General features: G+C 35.2%; 1 protein-coding gene across 2 annotated transcripts; it reads left to right on the top strand.

Moving 5' to 3' along the window:
• The first annotated feature begins 657 nt into the window (after positions 1-657).
• Positions 658-5,980, top strand: LOC110109360 (alpha-1,3-arabinosyltransferase XAT3). 2 transcript variants are annotated; one of them, XM_020840395.2, is made up of 3 exons: positions 658-961; positions 1,077-1,184; positions 4,423-5,980. In XM_020840395.2, exons 1-3 carry the CDS (start codon positions 865-867, stop codon positions 5,610-5,612), a joined length of 1,395 nt encoding a protein of 464 aa, XP_020696054.1. In that variant the 5' UTR covers positions 658-864; the 3' UTR covers positions 5,613-5,980. The 2 variants fall into 2 exon arrangements, with proteins under 2 accessions (XP_020696054.1, XP_028555717.1); XM_028699884.1 differs by having other exon boundaries at positions 659-957.
• Positions 5,981-17,152: the final 11,172 nt, after the last annotated feature.

Below are 17,152 nucleotides of genomic sequence, written 5' to 3' on the forward strand. Positions count from 1 at the left end.
GGACAAGCTTTTGTTTTATTTTCTGTGAGAACAGGATTCGAAGGTGACATAAAGACAATATATTACATTTATAGAGCTTTCAGTTGTGAGGATAGAGACGAGAATATCACCCAGTTGAAATTTCTTAAGGCTGAAGTGCTCAATTAGCATGAAAAGTATTTAGTTAATGGAACATTTAGTAGAGTTTCTGCTGCAGATTATAAAAAAGAAGCTGATAAATGATCATTAAAAGAATATTTGGATAGACGATGCAGAGAAAAAGGACTAACAAATAATCAAATCAGAGATAACTACAACAATTTTAAATAAATATCATGCGCTTTTATGATGATGACTAAGGAAATGATCATTTGAAGTGGGAAACAGCTATGATAAGAATGTGTAGGCATGCGTTTTGCATTCATACGTAGGCCAAATTGGTTTTGGTTAAGAAGTCCTTGTCACTCACCAAATTAATGGAGGGGAGGGCATATTGGAGCTTCCTTTTTATCTTGTGCTTGTGCTTTATTTTTTGCACAGCTATTATACCAAATCATATTAGAATATTTAATTAATTTGGAGTCTTCCTATTTAAGATATATTTTGAGATTTTTTTTACTATTTAATTTTTTCTGATTATAACTATAATTTGCTTTTTAAAAATATTACAGTCCTGGCCTACAAAAGTTTCACTACTCCATTTATTATAAAAAGAAGCAGCTGCTTAGTTTCCTGACAATTAATTTAGAATCATCTTTATAAAATACTTAAGCTATCCCAAATAGATCTTTTAAGCCCCTCAGCTAACAAGCTTTGCAGTACATCTACTTCATGCCTCTACATAACGAGAAGTGGGAAACAAGCTGGCTGGTTTAGTTATCAGAGATGGCGAAAGGTTCAAGAAGGCTTGTGCTGGGATTTCTCTTCTTGCCTCTTCTCTATGCTCTTCTCCTTCGGCTCAACCTTTCCTCTTTTCATGCATGTATAGTATTACTTAATTCTCTTCTTCTTGCCATTACTAAGCTGATAGTCGAGCAGTGAGGGGAGAGCTTAGTGTGAATTTCTTCCTTGAATGATTATGGCTTTGATCGATGCAGGGAAGAAGCAATTATCCCATTGGAGCAGCATCAGCTTTGAGTCTAGCTATACTGACTTCCAGCAGTCAACAGCGTTTATGAAGTTGCAGCTTCAGACATTAGTGCGAGGTTTCCTTCGAACGGTTAACTTTATTTAATTATATACTGCTTCAAATGTTTTCCAAAAAAAAAAATTTCGCTATTATTTTAATTAATGTGGATGATACTGTCAACTTTAAATATGCTACAGGGTCAAACTCAAATTTTATGTAATTAAAGAAAAATTTTCATTAAAAAAAAATAGTTTGATGGGCCATATATTTTACAATTAAAGTTAGATGAATTTATGATTCTTATTTATTTATGTATTTAAATGTTTTTATTTATTTATATAGCATAAGAATCTTTAAATTATTTAAATTATCAATAACATTAAATCATTTAAATTATATATATATATATATATATCATATTTTAAAATATTCAAATAAAATACTTAAATTATTAACTAAAGTATAGAATTTATATTTTTATTTATAAAAATAATTATTTAAAAAATTACATGCAAATATCACAATTCATGTTCTACCCTTCCACAACAAAATCTTTGAAACCATCATCTACACTCCTGCCACACCCAAATTCATGAAATCATCAGTTTCATCCCCTCTATTCCGCCAAATTCTCGTAATTTCTTTCACACTCATATTTTGCTCTTCTGCCATCTTTCCTCTTTAAATAAAAGAAGCATATTTTTAAGGTTATTCTTATTTACAATTTTTTCCAATTTAATATTTGTGATACTGAAGAAAATAAAATTTGGGAAAAAAAAAAAAGAAAGAAAATATAATTTGGGGATGGGAATGTGCATTTGTCCTCATCTATTTAAGAAAATAAAATTTTATTAATTCTATTTATGATTATTAAGAAAATAAAATGTTAACTCTTAATAGGAGAATCGAGAAAAATGATTCACGTATCCGATTCCACGTAGTGGGATAAAACCTTGATGATGTTGCTCTTGTTGTTATATCATACTTAAAAAAATTAAACGGCTCAAGACAATTTATTTTATAGCTAATTTTTAAATTTTGTCACCCTTCTCTTTAGATTCTGAGTCCGCCTCTATTAATATCTTTTGCATAATTCCATAGAACAATTAATTTTTAGCAAGCATTCTTCTAAACTACCTTTATTTCTGCCATATTCAAAATCAACTACCATTGATTTACTGATCATTAACACTATACTTTAATATATTTTCTTATTATGTAATATATTTGGACTATCAAAAATGAGCTATTTCCACAACACATGGTTCCAAAATTACTGTGAAAACTCCTTGCAGTGATTTTGGAACCCCTGTGAGATTTTTTGTTGCGGTTAAAACCATTAGGAAATCCCTTCAAAACTGCTGCGAAAATTATTTTTTCTTGTAATGTTGAGATTCATTCTTTTATATTGTTTAATCTAACTCTAAAGTAAAAGAAAAAAAATCTTCACATATCAGCATTCTAACAAAATGAATGGCGTTATGTCGTCAAAAAAAAAAAAAAGAATACCGATCATACTAACAGGCATCATTGTATTAAGACTTGGATCACACGCCACTCCCATTTGACCCACGCGTGATAGCTGCAATAAGAAGCTAGCAAGATACCAATTCACCTTATCTTAATTATTATTATTATTATTATTTTTGGTTCACTATTATTACAGACAACCATCGACCATAATTCCACAACACAAGTCTTTGAATACATATAGCTCACGCATCAGTAATCTTTTAGAGAGAAATTATTCCAAATGAGTGGAAGAGGATAAAACAAGAGGAACTTCTATTATAAAATTTTCTCTCTTACATCCATATGACAAGACTCAATGCATATTTATACTAGTACAAAGACATTTCTAGAAACATATTCTATATATTTCTATAATAAAGACTCAACAACCAACCACCAAGAATTATTGTATTTTCTAGATTTTGCTTCCATACAATTTACTAGATACACAAAAAACTTAAACATTAATTTTGATTTATATTTCCAACAACTTGGTCATTAATTTTGGTTTATATTTCCAACATAATCAACATATAGTACTATAACATTTTGAAGCTATCAATCATAATCGTCTTCTTACTATTTCTTTTTTTTTTTAATTTCTATAATAAAAAGTTATCTTTTACAATAAGAGAAGCAAAATCGCTTTCCCATATCAATTACATAACCAGAATCATGGTGATTTGGTAAAGTAAAACACAGAAGGATCTTAAATAACATAGGGTTAATTAGATTGGTCATCATGATCATATCCGGTAATTAAATATTTTCTTTTCTTATAATGATCTACAATTTTATTAGAGATAAGTGATTTCAATTGATGCATAAATCATTTTGAGTATAAGTAAATGTTTATTTGTTAGATTTTCCTTGTCAAGCCGTTCAATATGACTATAAATAAGCAATATTTGGAGACCATTTTACTCTTAATGAATGTTAAAAAAAATACTCAAATATGTTTCAATTTCTTGATCAGGTCACTTAGCAATTAGATATAATCATTTGTGATGATAATATGTTTGTAATATCAAAACGTACAGTTCAACAACAATTTTATAAGAATTAGAGTTGCAATGGCCCTAAATTTAAATTTAAGATTCAAATATTGCCTCAAAAGTTATGTTGACCAACTGATTTTTTTTAAGACAAATCAATTCTAATAAAAAAAATAAATTAAAATTTCAAATTGAATCAAATTTATATTAAAATATTTTAGCATTATATTTATTCCATTTAGTGGTGTAAGAATATAAACCTTTTCATTCAAAACCTTTTTATTGGCTTTCTAGTCCAGCCTACCTATCAGTAGAGTCCGTCCCAACTTTTTTTTTTTTTTTAGGACAGGGTGTATCAGCCTTCGGCCACTAATATCCCCAGTCGACCTAGCGGTCCACCCACCTCATAGCAACCGGGCCGACGCTTAAGACTTTTCGTGGCCACCCAAGGGGATCAAACTGGCGACCAGGGCAAAGCCCGGTTCGTCCCAACTAGCACAGTTTGAGCATAAGAATAAAATGTTAGTTGCACCTACACCAAGCACGCTTAAAAGGGCACATGCAGCTCTGCACTTTTCACCAATGGAGCATCATTTTTTTTAGGACATTTAAGTCGAATAAAATAAATTTATACCAACAACACATATATGTTATCGGTGTGAACTTGATTTAATTGGCATATATGTTATCGGTGTGAACTTGATTTAATTGGCCTATATATCACAGAATAATTGTTATTGTATATAATTTTTATAAATTAGCTTTAAAATTTATATATTTATTTATCCAATTGCGTCGTCCTCGCAGAAAGCGGCAGGCACGAACTGAAACAGAACGGGCTCACCTGCATCTCCGATCACCACTCCGACATTTGCATCACAGAAAACTCCGTCAGAATAACCGCAGCTTCAACCGGTATTACCGTTCACTTGACTGCCGGCCAAACCCTCCCTCCATCCGCTCCCAGCCGCTTCATCCTCCACCCCTACCCTCGCAAAAACGACCCCGACGCCATCTCCCGAACCACCCCCGTCACCCTGCTCCCCACCCCCAGCACTCCCCCTCCCTGTTCCTTCCACTACTCCTCCCCTGCCCTTCTCTTCTCCGCCGGCGGCTTCGCGGGAAACTTCTTCCACGACATAAACGACGTTATCATTCCCCTTTTCCTCACGTCCTCGCCTCTCCGCCCGGATCTCCACCTCGTCATCACTGATCTCCAATCCTACTGGTCTCTAAAATACCATCGCATCCTCCGCCTCGTCTCCGCCTTCGACCCCATCATCATCCAATCTCCTTCCCGTTCCCCGTCCAAAGTCCTCTGCTTCCCCGCCGCCATCATCGGGCTCAAATACCACGGCACTCTCCTCTGTAACACAACCGAACCACCCGGCGCTGTCTCAACCTCCGATTTCCGTCGCTTCCTCCACGACTCCCTGATCTCTGTTCCTCACCTCCCCGGCCTCGCCAAACCAGATCAGCCCGTTCTGGTCCTCATCTCGCGGAACAAGTCGCGTATGTTGATGAACGAGGAAGGGGTGATTAGGATAGCAAAAAAGGCGGGGTTTAATGTGGTGGTGGCGAAACCAGAGATGATGAAGAGAGTAGAGCAGTTTGCTGGCTTCGTTAATCGCTGCAAGGTTTTGATGGGAGTGCACGGGGCGGGGCTGACGAATATGGTGTTCTTGCCGCCGGAGGGTATCGTTCTGCAAATAGTTCCGTGGGGGTTGGAATGGGCGGCAAAAGAGTACTTCGAGCGGCCGGCTAGGCGGCTAGGGTTAAGGTACGTGGAGTACCATATCCAGGTGGAGGAGAGCAGTTTGTATGACAAGTATCCGAAGCATCATCCGGTGATTTCAGATCCATGGTCTGTCAATCGAAAGGGTTATAATGTGAGTCGGCCGGTTTTTACTGATGGGCAGAATTTGAGGATTGATCTGGAGAGGTTCAGGAAGACGGTCCTTCAGGCTCGAAGGCTCATCTTACCGGATAACTCCTAAAGTCGGATTGAAGATGCTCCTAATTAATAAAAAATAAATTATCCCAAGATATTTTTATTTTATTATTATTATTATAATTGAATATATACTGGGATTCGTATAATTTTCAAATATTATACATAGTATTAATCTCAGTAAAAATTTTATGGAATGTTAAGCTTGTCTTGTGATATTTTTCATTAATTTATTGGTGCATAGTTGCCCGCATCTTTCCTGTCACACGCAAAAATAGGTATTTGTCAAGAAGTGTATAATATTTGATGTGATAAAATTTTATGTTCGAATGTTCTTAATCATATGCAGCCCGTTTTCGGCTGATGTTTGTAAGTCATAGGTTTTCAATAAAAATTGCTTGGAGGTCTTCCATAGATGGTGTTTGTGAGTACATGATTTGTCTCAAAATTAATGGAAAAAAAAAAAGCTCCAGTCATTGCATGTGTTAAAAATTGAATAAGAAGTATTACATTTTGGGGTTGTTTGGTTGCATGCTTTTTATAGTGTGTTGTAAAATAAATGAGGAATTATAAGTTTTTTTTTGTTTTTTTTTTAATATTTGGTTTGATGCAAAGTAAGAGAGTGAAGTATTTGAAACTTACTTGATAGTGTTTTTGAGGTGTATTTGAAATTCACTAAAATAATGTGAGTTCTTTCTCGTACGGGAAGTAGTTATAAAACAGACTCTTCATCTCTTGCGAAAACTAGCCTCCCTTAGTCCTCTCTTGTGAAATCTAGGTTCTCTCGTGAAATCCGGCCCGTGCTCTTCGTTCTCTTACAAAATAGGGTCCTTGCATGTCATTCTCTTTCATGAAATCTAGGATCTCTCATGAAATATGGTTCATGCTCATCATTCTCTTGTGAAATCCAGACAAGAAATTTAAAGCCTACTATAATGACACTTTAGTTACCTAGTTCGTTTAGCATTTTCACAACTTTGTGTCCAGGTAATTTGTGGTATGACGGTTGCTTGCAAAATCTGTGTTTGGTTGCAAATCTTTGGTAGTTTTGTTTGGCATTTTCATAACTCCTTTAGTCGTAGTTGCTTGCACACCAACTTTAGTACCAAATTTTAAACATGGGGAATTATTTGTATTTACAATTGTGAAAAATTCAATCGAGTTATCTTCTTCCCTAAAAAGTTCTCTTAATGCGATGACTGAGCTTCCATTCACATTGAGTTGTTGTAAGCCCAACAAAATTTAGAAGCTAAAACATTTTTGACATTTGCACTGGTTTTTTTTTTCTATTCCATAAGGTACATTAAAATTTCAGGTATTAAATGACACTTCACTAAAATGATTAGACTACATTCTGATGCAACCTAAAAGGTTATAACATGCTTCCAAGCAATAAAAGCTATACGAGAAAAAATATTCGACACATGATTTGGAGCTTGTTGTTGTTAAGTTTTCTCTAAAGATTTGGATGAACTACTTATATATAGTTAGATGTGAGATATTTTTTTATTACCAAAGTTTGAGGTATATATTTACTTTCAAGAATTTGAATCTAAGGTAAAGGTGATGGGTTCAGCTGATTAAGGATTGTGATTTAACTATTCAATATCATTATGCTAAGGCGAATATAGTGGTAGATGCTATGAGTAGAATGTCTTTTAAAGTGTCAAGCTTTCTATTTACTTCTAACAATCTTCAGATTCGAGATATAGAAAAGTTAGAGTAAGAAGTGATTACTCATGTTGATTGAAATTCTAGTGTTCTGGATCAGATAATTATTTAACCACCTCTATATGAAAAGATTTAGGAAGCATATAATACAAATATAAAGCATTTGAAGCTGGTTGATCGATTGTTTGATTATAGAGACACCTTTTGTAAGAATAGGCTATGGATTCCTAATTCTAAAGATATGAGAGAATATATTCTACACGAAGCATATTATTTAGGGTATACTATTCATCCAGGGAGTAACAAAATGTATGATAATCTAAAAGATATTTTTGGTGGAGTGGATTGAAGGAAAATGTATCAAATATTATTTCAATATGTGAAGTATGTCAGTTAGTATAAGCTAAGAACCAGTGATTATGAGGTCTTTTGCAATCATTACCTATTCCAGAGTGGAAATGGGAAGTAGTGACGATGGATTTTTTTATGAGTTTTCCTAAATTGAGACAGAGACATATACTATATGGGTTGTGGTAGATTGTTAAATAAAGTTTGTATATTTTATTTTGATATAATTTAGTGGATATATTTACATAGGTTTATGCTCAAGTATATGTTTAACTGCTATGGGAAAATAATTTAGAAATTCCCATGTAATTTTACGATATTCCTATTCTTGTGATCAAATACAACATTGAGAATTAAATACTATCTATGAAAGATAGACAAATTATTCTACAATAGTTTCAAATACAAAAGTAGGGTTTTAGATACCATTCACTTTCATAATCAAATACAAATAGAAGAATAATATGTCATACCAAAAGATGCAGATGTCATTCCATTAAAGTATTTCAAGATGAAAATGGGGTTTTGAAAATTCTCTATTTTTATCATCAAACATCACAATGATTGCATCATATCATCTCGAAAGGTGAAAATGACACTCTATAATGTCGTATGAATACAAAAATGGGGTTTTGAAAATTTTCTACATTCCTATAGGATTTTTCCCTAATTTATGAGAATAAGATAGGATTTATTTTAATATGGGGTTACAATTACCCCATAAAGGCAAGCCTTTATGGTTAATTACATACTAAAAAAATTAAATATCTTAAGAATACTCTCAATTAAATTAGTTACAAATATTTTCTTTCTGGAGTTCAACAATTAAGACAATGATGAGAGGTGGAGTATTTTTAAAGGGGATTAGATCAATTTGGAGTAGTTCTTTCTGGAAGACAAAGGATTAATAAGTAGGTAGTACTTTGAGATTCTGAGACCTCCTAGAAGCACTCCAATGTATCATATATTAGACTTTAATGTTTTAGAGAGAATTTTATATTTGAGTTAGCATTTTATTAGATAATTATGATTACATTTCTGGAGGGTGAAGACTTATGATTTTGAGACCTTCCATAGATACTAGATCTAGGTTGAGCACTATATAATAGTAACTCGAACCTAGCTAATGAAATATTATTATGGGCTTACATCGGCTTAGATTGGAAAGCCACCTAAAGTACTTAGGCATTTTAAAATCATGTTATTTGATCTTTATGAAAAATGGATGGCTATTGTTTAAGTCTTTAAAAATTTGAGTCTGACATCTAAAAAATTATCCAAGTGGCCCCTTTACTAATGAATGGTATAATTATACTTGATACGATTAAATTTTAATTAATTTTATTTATTTTCTAATTCAATATATATAAATTGACTTTTTATGCAAAAGTTATATATGGTGAACTTTACAAAGAGGCATATAAAGATGTTTTTTCCTAGATAACATAATTCCCCTAGATAGAATAGTGCTCTCATAGGTCTAGTAGTCTTCCATGATCCACACATGCGGAGGTGCCTATCATAGAGAGAAGGAAAGATATGATGCATGAAAAACTATCAGTGAGCCCGAGCTTTAATATTAAAGTTCACCAGGATATTTAATATTAAAGTTCAAATATCACCAGGATATTTAATATTAAAGTTCATATTGGGCCTTCAAAGGCTCTTTGATTGAAATTCATCTTAAAAATATAATTTCTCAATTTGAGCATTTGCATAATCATCGATTGTCGAACCAAATCATATGTTAGCGAGTGAACAATGTTGATAAGGTTTAAATAACTAAATATGTTAATCCCTAATGATAGGCGTGTTGAATTTTTATCTCAACCAAAGGGGACTACACTTTTAAATGCCTCAAAATTCTTATGAAATATAAATTCTTTCAAATGACTTTAAAATCCAGGATGATGGTTGTGTTGAAAGCTAATATTAACAAGAGGAGTTAATTTTTAAATTCCACAAAAAATCTAAAATTTAATATCTATTTAAATTTTTCATATATAAAATTAAATTTTAATTATCTAAAACTTAAAGCAAAACTCATCCACCCTCAACAACCGTTTAGTGAGGGCGATGAACTCAAGATTAACTCTAACTCACAAAGATTGAATTTTTAAATTAAGGATGTCACTCAGATTCATTCTCAAATTACATTCTACTAGTAATGACATGGAATATTTACTCATCGATGGCTTGGCCAGTACAGCTCCACTTTAACACATAAATCGGGCATACGTCTTTATGTGGTATGGTTATGACTGGTCCTCTAATTAGTGGTTTGGCCAGATAGCTTCATAAGTAACCTGTGGCTTGGTAGACTAGCTCCATTTGGTAAATGATTATAACTATGGCCCTCTGACTTAAATGCTTTGTCAAACGAATCCAATATCATATGATCATGGATAAAATCTTGCATGTTCCCCAATGGTTATTTACCATTGAGTAATGAATTATACGACATAATTGATAGGGCATAACGCCCATGGCCACTATTAGCTAAGGTTGACTTGAATTTGTCCCTTAGATAAATATTCACCCCTTGTCTCTGAGGTACCCTTGTATAAAGAAACCCATGGTTATTGATAATGATCCTTTGGTCATATTTGGTCAACTATCTCCTTTAACTAGATAGATTAGGGACTATGACAACTCGAGATGACAGAATTATAAGATCTTGATCGGGTTCATTATCATTCCCCCACCACCCTCTTTAAGTGAAAGATGATGAATTTTTAAATTTAAATATTAAATTTTACATCTAAAATTATTGCTACTATACATTAGATGCTAAGTATATGTTCAACAAATAGCCTTAATCTAAAGTGTTTTCTTGTTATTGAGATGTGTAATTAACTATATGGGCTTATGTCTATAGGAAACTAGAACTTTGATCTTAAAGTTCTCGCTAAGAGGGCAAAATCTCTATGTAGTGTCTTGTCTCTAACTAATAAGCCTTTAAAATTTTTCCCCCAAAATATAATCTATTAAAACTCTCCTTAAATATATACGGAAAGGCTGAGGCCCAAAGCACAAATTTTTTGAGCCCGTATACATATTATTATAAGACATCACTACCCTAATCAACCAATCATTAACTACCTAAGACTCCACAACACCCTAGAAATGAGGCATCTTTAGTCTCAGAAATAACTACAAATGCTCATCAACCTCGTCCCCCTTCATACCTGCCAATCTACTCTGATCCTCACTCGTCAACTAACACTTATCAATATTAATTAAAAATATTTAAAAGCAATTAATTAAAGGAAGCATAAAGACTTACAAAATCAATAAAGAAAAACCTAAAATTACTAGATTTCTAGTATATACCTAATTCTAGAACTAGCACTTATAATTTATTAACGGCATAACTACTTTCAAAGAGGCCTCTAGATGCCATACGAAATACTTATTCTCAGAGGTTCAGTTACATATTACTTTCACTTTTACTTTTATTTTCTCAAAAGAATTCAAATAAATGTTCAAAGTTTATTAATGCATTTTTCAAAACATTTCATAAATTTAATTTATTAAAATATTAACTTATAAAAATAATGATTATAATGCACATGTCCTGATGCATGCTTATAACTTCACTACCACTCATGCCTCCTTTTATATCCCACACTTGCATATAGCAAGTGGGTATAGAATCCATCCCACATTTGTATCAATTAGATGGGGCAAGAAAAGTTCTTATAGTGTTACTTAACCTCCCACAACTACTTTCAGCATGTGGGGTCTGAATCTCTCCCACATTCGCATTAGACAGATGGAACCATAATAGAACATTTAGGGCCCTTGTAATATAATAAAGAGTAAAATTTTACACCTTTCAGAACATAATATCTCTAATGCCATGTAATGTCAAATGCAAATTCAATGCAATAATACTTGAAGTAGTATTCAGAAATTGCATGAATTTCCATTGGAAAACTCATTACTTAAAAAATAAAATACTCATTAAATTTTCCCTTTCAAATTTATAACTTCAGAGGAACATTCATATGAACATTTCAAGACTTTTATATAACTATTATATTTTACAAAAAAAAAAACCTCAATTCAATAATACATGTAGACAATCGTGTAGAAAAAAATTAACCAATAAAAACTCAATTTCATATAGTCAAAATGTTCATAATAAGGAATTTAATAACATATTAAAATTTACATAGCAAAAACTTCTTAAAATTTGAGAAAAATATATTTTTGTTCATATCTTTTTTTTTTAATTACAAAAATTAAAATCAAAGACATGGTTTTTTAGTTTAGCTCGAGCTCTACAATATCCCAAATAGACCTGATGAATGATCCTAAGACTTGGCCTTTGAAAATCTCTCTCTCTCTATTTTCTCTCTCTCTCTCTCTCTCTCTCTCTCTCTCTCTCTCTCTCTCCTCTTCTCCTTCTCATTCTTCCTCTTCTCGTCCTCTTTCTCCTTTCATCTTCTTTGATAATGGTTGGGTAGAAATGAACTTGGCAAGTGATTTCAAATATTTTAATATTATTTTTAAATATTTGGACTTAGCACCGCATCACTCACTTTCCCTGATCCACTATACTCCTTGAAAATCTTCTAAATTCTCCCAAAATATCCTCACCTAAAACTTGGAACATCTATAGTGCATCCTCAATACCATAGTATAGGCCCAAACCTACTTTTTGTCCAAAAACTTGAGAGCGCAGAACCAGGGCACCTACTACATTGGTGCTGTGGCGCACATAAAATGTTCTTTTATATCTTGGATTTTTACATTTCAAACACCAAACCTTAGTTATTTATAATCCCAATAAGAATTCTAGGAATCATAATTTCTAATTAACTTAAAATTAACAAAAATATACTTGAATTTTAGATAATGGATATTATATCTAGAATGAACTTCTAGGATCTCTTAGACCAATTATAGATGCTGCTACTAAAGGTTCTTTGATGTCCAAACCCTTTGATGAAGCATAAGCTTTAATTAACAAAATGACCACCAATAATTTTTAATGACCTTCCAACAGAGTTGTAAAGGACATTTTTCTCCCAGGATCGTCCGGGACGAAGTTGGATCGTCCCGGGACGATCGGTACAGGTTGTGCGGGAATTGTTTATGGCTGCATGGTTTGTCTGGACGAAAATTTTACAGAGCCAAGTCGTCCGGGGACGTTAATTAATCTCGTCTGGACAAAATTCGTCCAGAGCCGAATCGTCCCGGGACGAAGTTGCGATCGTCCGGGACGATCCGTCTGGATAGGTCTGGTTTGTTTGGATTTTTATTCTGTTGTTTTGTGCCTAGTTTTCTGTGTGATCATGGATCTGCCAGACCCTAATATGACAGATGGGCAGAGTGCTAGTCAGGCAGCTCCGGAGAGTAGTACAGCCCCAGTGGTTGGTTCTGATATACTTTCTCAGTTTGCTACATTGATTACTCAGATGATGAGTGAGACTCATAGTAGAGCCTCTAATGTCCGATCTAAAGAGATAGATAAACATTTGAAGTTATTTCTGAGATTGAAACCTCCGAGATTTGAGGGCACTGTTGAGCCCAGAGCAGCTGAAGATTGGTTAAGGAGGTTGGAAAAGACTTTTGACGGTATGCAGTGTCCGTCGGACAGGAAGGTTCCGTTGGCAGTTTTTCTGTTGGATGGGGAAGCAGAGCGCTGGTGGATAGGCCAGTAGGAGGTGAAATTCCAAGGGAAGTTAAATTCGTTGATTACTTGGGAAGAATTTTCTGAGGAATTCCGATCGTGGTCGTTTGTACCTCCTTCTGCACGACAGCAGATGCATGAGACTTTTCTGAGACCTGTTCAGAGGAGCAGGACTGTGATGCAGTATGAGGCAGAATTTACTGCTTTAGCCCGTTATTCTCCATAGTTGGTAAGTACTTCTGCTGAGAAGTGCTACAGATTTCTGAGAGGACTACGAGATAGTTTGAGACAGCCCCTAGTGCCATTTCACATTTCTGATTTCTCTGAGCTGGTGGAGAGAGCTCGTCTGATAGAGAATGATCTGATGGCTACTCAGCAACGATGGACTGCGAGTAGGAAGAGATTCGGGGGTGAGGCCTCTAACAGTGGTTCCTCTGACAAGAGGAGATTTATTTCTGGAGACTCAAGGAGGAGTGGACAGTCGGGATCCACTACAGTTTTTGGTAGTGGAAGTACGACTAGTTCTGGATCTGTTAGTGGGGCACCTGTGTGTTAAAGTTGTGGACGACGACATTTTGGCCAGTGCTACAGGATGACTGGTTAGTGTTTCAGATATGATCATCCAGGACATCGGATTGCAGAGTGTCTACATGCTGGATTTGATAGACAATCTGAGTTTTGATCTGAAACTAGACCTATTGGTTCGGCAGGAAGATCGAGGACTGTTCCTCCACGTACTATGATTGAAGGATCCTCTAGTGGTAGAGGTGGTAGTTCAAGTTTTGTGGCATGGAGACCACCTACTGGTAGTCAGCAGGACTCTAGTGGTTTAGTAGCTCCAGCTCCAGTTCAGCCACGAGTATATATAGTTTGAGTCAGCAGGAGGCTCGAGATGCTCCGGATGTGGTGATAGGCACGATTTATATTTCTGATCAACCCTGTCGTGTTTTGTTTGATTTTGGAGCTAGTCACTCGTTTCTTTCCGAGTGCGGTTTTGATGCTTTGCATCTGGATTCTGTTTTGCAACCAGTTTCTCTTTCTGTTATTTTGACGGCTGGAAGCAATTTGATTGTCCGGAAGTTTTATTTTTGTGAGATTGATATTTCAGGCAAGAAGTGAAAATCAAGTTTGATTTTGTTGCCGATTTCTTCTTACGATGTGATTTTGGGCATGGATTAGCTGAGTCTGTACGAGGCTCAGATTGACTGTTTGAAGAAGCAAGTGAGCTTGCTTATGGATGGAGAAAGATGTGTATTCCAAGGATTACGAGGTGTTCTATCCTGTCTGATTTTTGTATTGGAAGTCAGAAGAATGTGGAAGAAGGGTTGTCCCGTATTTTTGGCTTCTGTTCGGGATATGAACCTAGAAGTGAGTTTTATTTCTGATATACCGGTTGTACGGGAGTTTTCTGATGTATTTCCTGAAGAGTTGGTTGGTTTACCTCCGGATAGAGATGTTGAGTTCTCTATTGATGTTTTTCTGGGTACAGCTCTGATATCGAAAGCTCCGTACAGGATGGCACCGAAGGAACTTTCTGAGTTGAAAGTTCAGCTTCAGAAATTGGTGGATAGAGGATTTGTTCATCCTAGTGTTTCTCCTTGGGGAGCACCCGTATTATTTGTGAAGAAGAAGGACAGAACACTCCGTCTGTGTGTGGATTACAGAGATTTGAATAAGGTCACGATCAAGAACAAATATATGTTACCACGGATTGATGACTCGTTTGATCAGCTTTATGGCTCTTATATATTTTCAAAGATTGATTTGAGATCTGGATATTATCAGGTGAAGGTGAAGGAAGCTGATGTGTTGAAGACAGCTTTCAGTACTCGGTATGAGCACTACGAGTTTTTGGTTGTGCCTTTTGGGGTAACCAATGCACCAGCTATTTTCATGGATTTAATGATAAGAGTGTTCAAAGAGTACCTAGATCAGTTTGTGATCGTCTTCATAGATGATATTTTGGTGTATTCTGCTTCTGAGGACGATCATGCCAAACACTTGAGCATTGTGTTGGAAACTTTGAGGCAGCATCAGCTATATGCTAAATTTTCCAAGTGTGAATTCTGGCTGAAGAGCATTTCTTTTCTGGGGCATGTGGTGAGCGGTGAAGGTATTTCTGTTGATCCCCAGAAATTCAAGCTGTTGCTGATTGGCCAAGGCTTACTACGGTATTTGAGGTACGTAGTTTCTTAGGCATGGCTGGATATTATAGAAAATTTGTGAAGGAATTTTCTCAGATTTCTACGCCTCTGACGAGACTGACTCAGAAGTCAGTAGCTTTTGTTTGGACATTGGAGTGTGAGGATAATGTGGTAGCAGATGCTTTGAGTAGGAAGTCTTTTGGCTTATCAGGTATTCAGCTCACTTCTGATGAGTATCTGATACGAGACATGGAAAGATTACAGTTAGAGGTGATTTCCTCTACTGGTCTGAATTCTGGTATTTTGACTCAGATGAACATCCAGTCTTCACTGGAAGAAATGATTCAGGAAGCTCAGAAGTCGGATTCTGACTATTTGAAGTTGATTGCTCAGATTGAATCTAGTAAGAAGCCTGAACTCCAAGTTTCTGATTCTGGTGTTATTTTCTGCAAGAATAGACTGTGGATTCCTGTGTTTGGAGATTTGAGGAAAGAGATTCTGTACGAATCTCACCATTCAGGCTATATGATACATCCGGGAAGTGGTAAGATGTACGAAGACATGAAGAGTTTGTTCTGGTGGCCTGAAATGAAAAAGGATGTAGTAGATTTTGTTTTGAAATGCGAAGCCTGTCAGTTAGTGAAGGCAGAGCATCAGCAACCAGGAGGTCTTTTACAGTCATTGCCTATTCTTGAATGGAAATGGGAGGAGGTAACGATGGATTTTGCTATGTGTTTCCTTCGATCTAGGCAAGGACATGATGTCATCTGGGTGATTGTGGATCGATTGACGAAGTCTGCACACTTTCTTCCGATCAAGCAGACGGATCCGGTGGATAAGTTAGCACAGGTATATATGAAAGAGATTGTCAGATTATATGGTGTGCCTAAAGTGATTGTATCTGATCGAGATGGACGGTTTACTTCCAGACTTTGGAAGAATATTTAACAAGGCTTGAGTACGAAGTTTCATTTCAGTACGACATTTCATCCGCAGACTGACGGACAGTCTAAGAGGACTATCCAGGTACTGGAAGATCTTCTGAGATTATGTGTTTTGGATTTTGGAGGAAGCTCGGAAGATCATATTCCTTTGATTGAATTTGCTTATAATAACAGTTTTCATTCTAGTATTGGTATGGCACCTTATGAAGCTTTGTATGGACGGAAGTGTAGAACTCCTTTGACTCTAACTGAGGTAGGAGATAGACAAGAAATGGGTGCTACATTTGTAGATGAAACTGATAAGAAACTTAACTTGATTAAAGAAAGATTGAAAGCTGCACAAGATAGACAACAGAAGTATTAGAATCAGAAGCACAGGTTTGTGGAATTTCAAGTTGGTAACTTTGTGTATGTCAAAGTCAGTCCGATGAAAGGAGTTAGCAGATTTGGAAGAGTGAGCAAACTCAGTCCAAGGTATGTCGGATCTTTTAAAATCATTTAAAGGATTGGAAATTCTGCTTATAGATTGTTATTGCTTGATCAAATGTCCAATATACATAATGTTTTTCACGTATCTTCTTTGAGAAAGTGGATATCTTATTCTAGAAAGAAACTGTCTGCTGATGATGTGGAGATTCAGGAGAATCTGTACAAGGAAGAGCCTGAACAGATTTTAGCTTATGATGTTCGCAAGTTAAGAAATAAACAGATTCTGATGGTTAAAGTTCAGTGGAAACACAGAACAGCACGAGAGGCGACTTGGGAGGAGTCGGATATGAGACATTTATATCCGCATCTGTTCTGACTCAGTTTTGTTTTGAAAATGTCGAGGACGACA

Source organism: Dendrobium catenatum, unplaced genomic scaffold (genome assembly GCF_001605985.2).
Source record: "Dendrobium catenatum unplaced genomic scaffold, ASM160598v2 fragScaff_scaffold_1402, whole genome shotgun sequence".
NCBI lineage: Eukaryota > Viridiplantae > Streptophyta > Magnoliopsida > Asparagales > Orchidaceae > Dendrobium > Dendrobium catenatum.

What these genes read in the sequence shown, in the direction of transcription:
- LOC110109360 (XM_020840395.2), top strand. Translation starts at nt 865, where the DNA reads ATGGCGAAAGGTTCAAGAAGGCTTGTGCTGGGATTTCTCTTCTTGCCT. An exon ending in CCTTTCCTCTTTTCATGCAT is followed by an intron (nt 962 to 1,076) that starts GTATAGTATTAC and finishes TGATCGATGCAG; the next exon opens with GGAAGAAGCAATTATCCCAT. An exon ending in GCTTCAGACATTAGTGCGAG is followed by an intron (nt 1,185 to 4,422) that starts GTTTCCTTCGAA and finishes TCGTCCTCGCAG; the next exon opens with AAAGCGGCAGGCACGAACTG.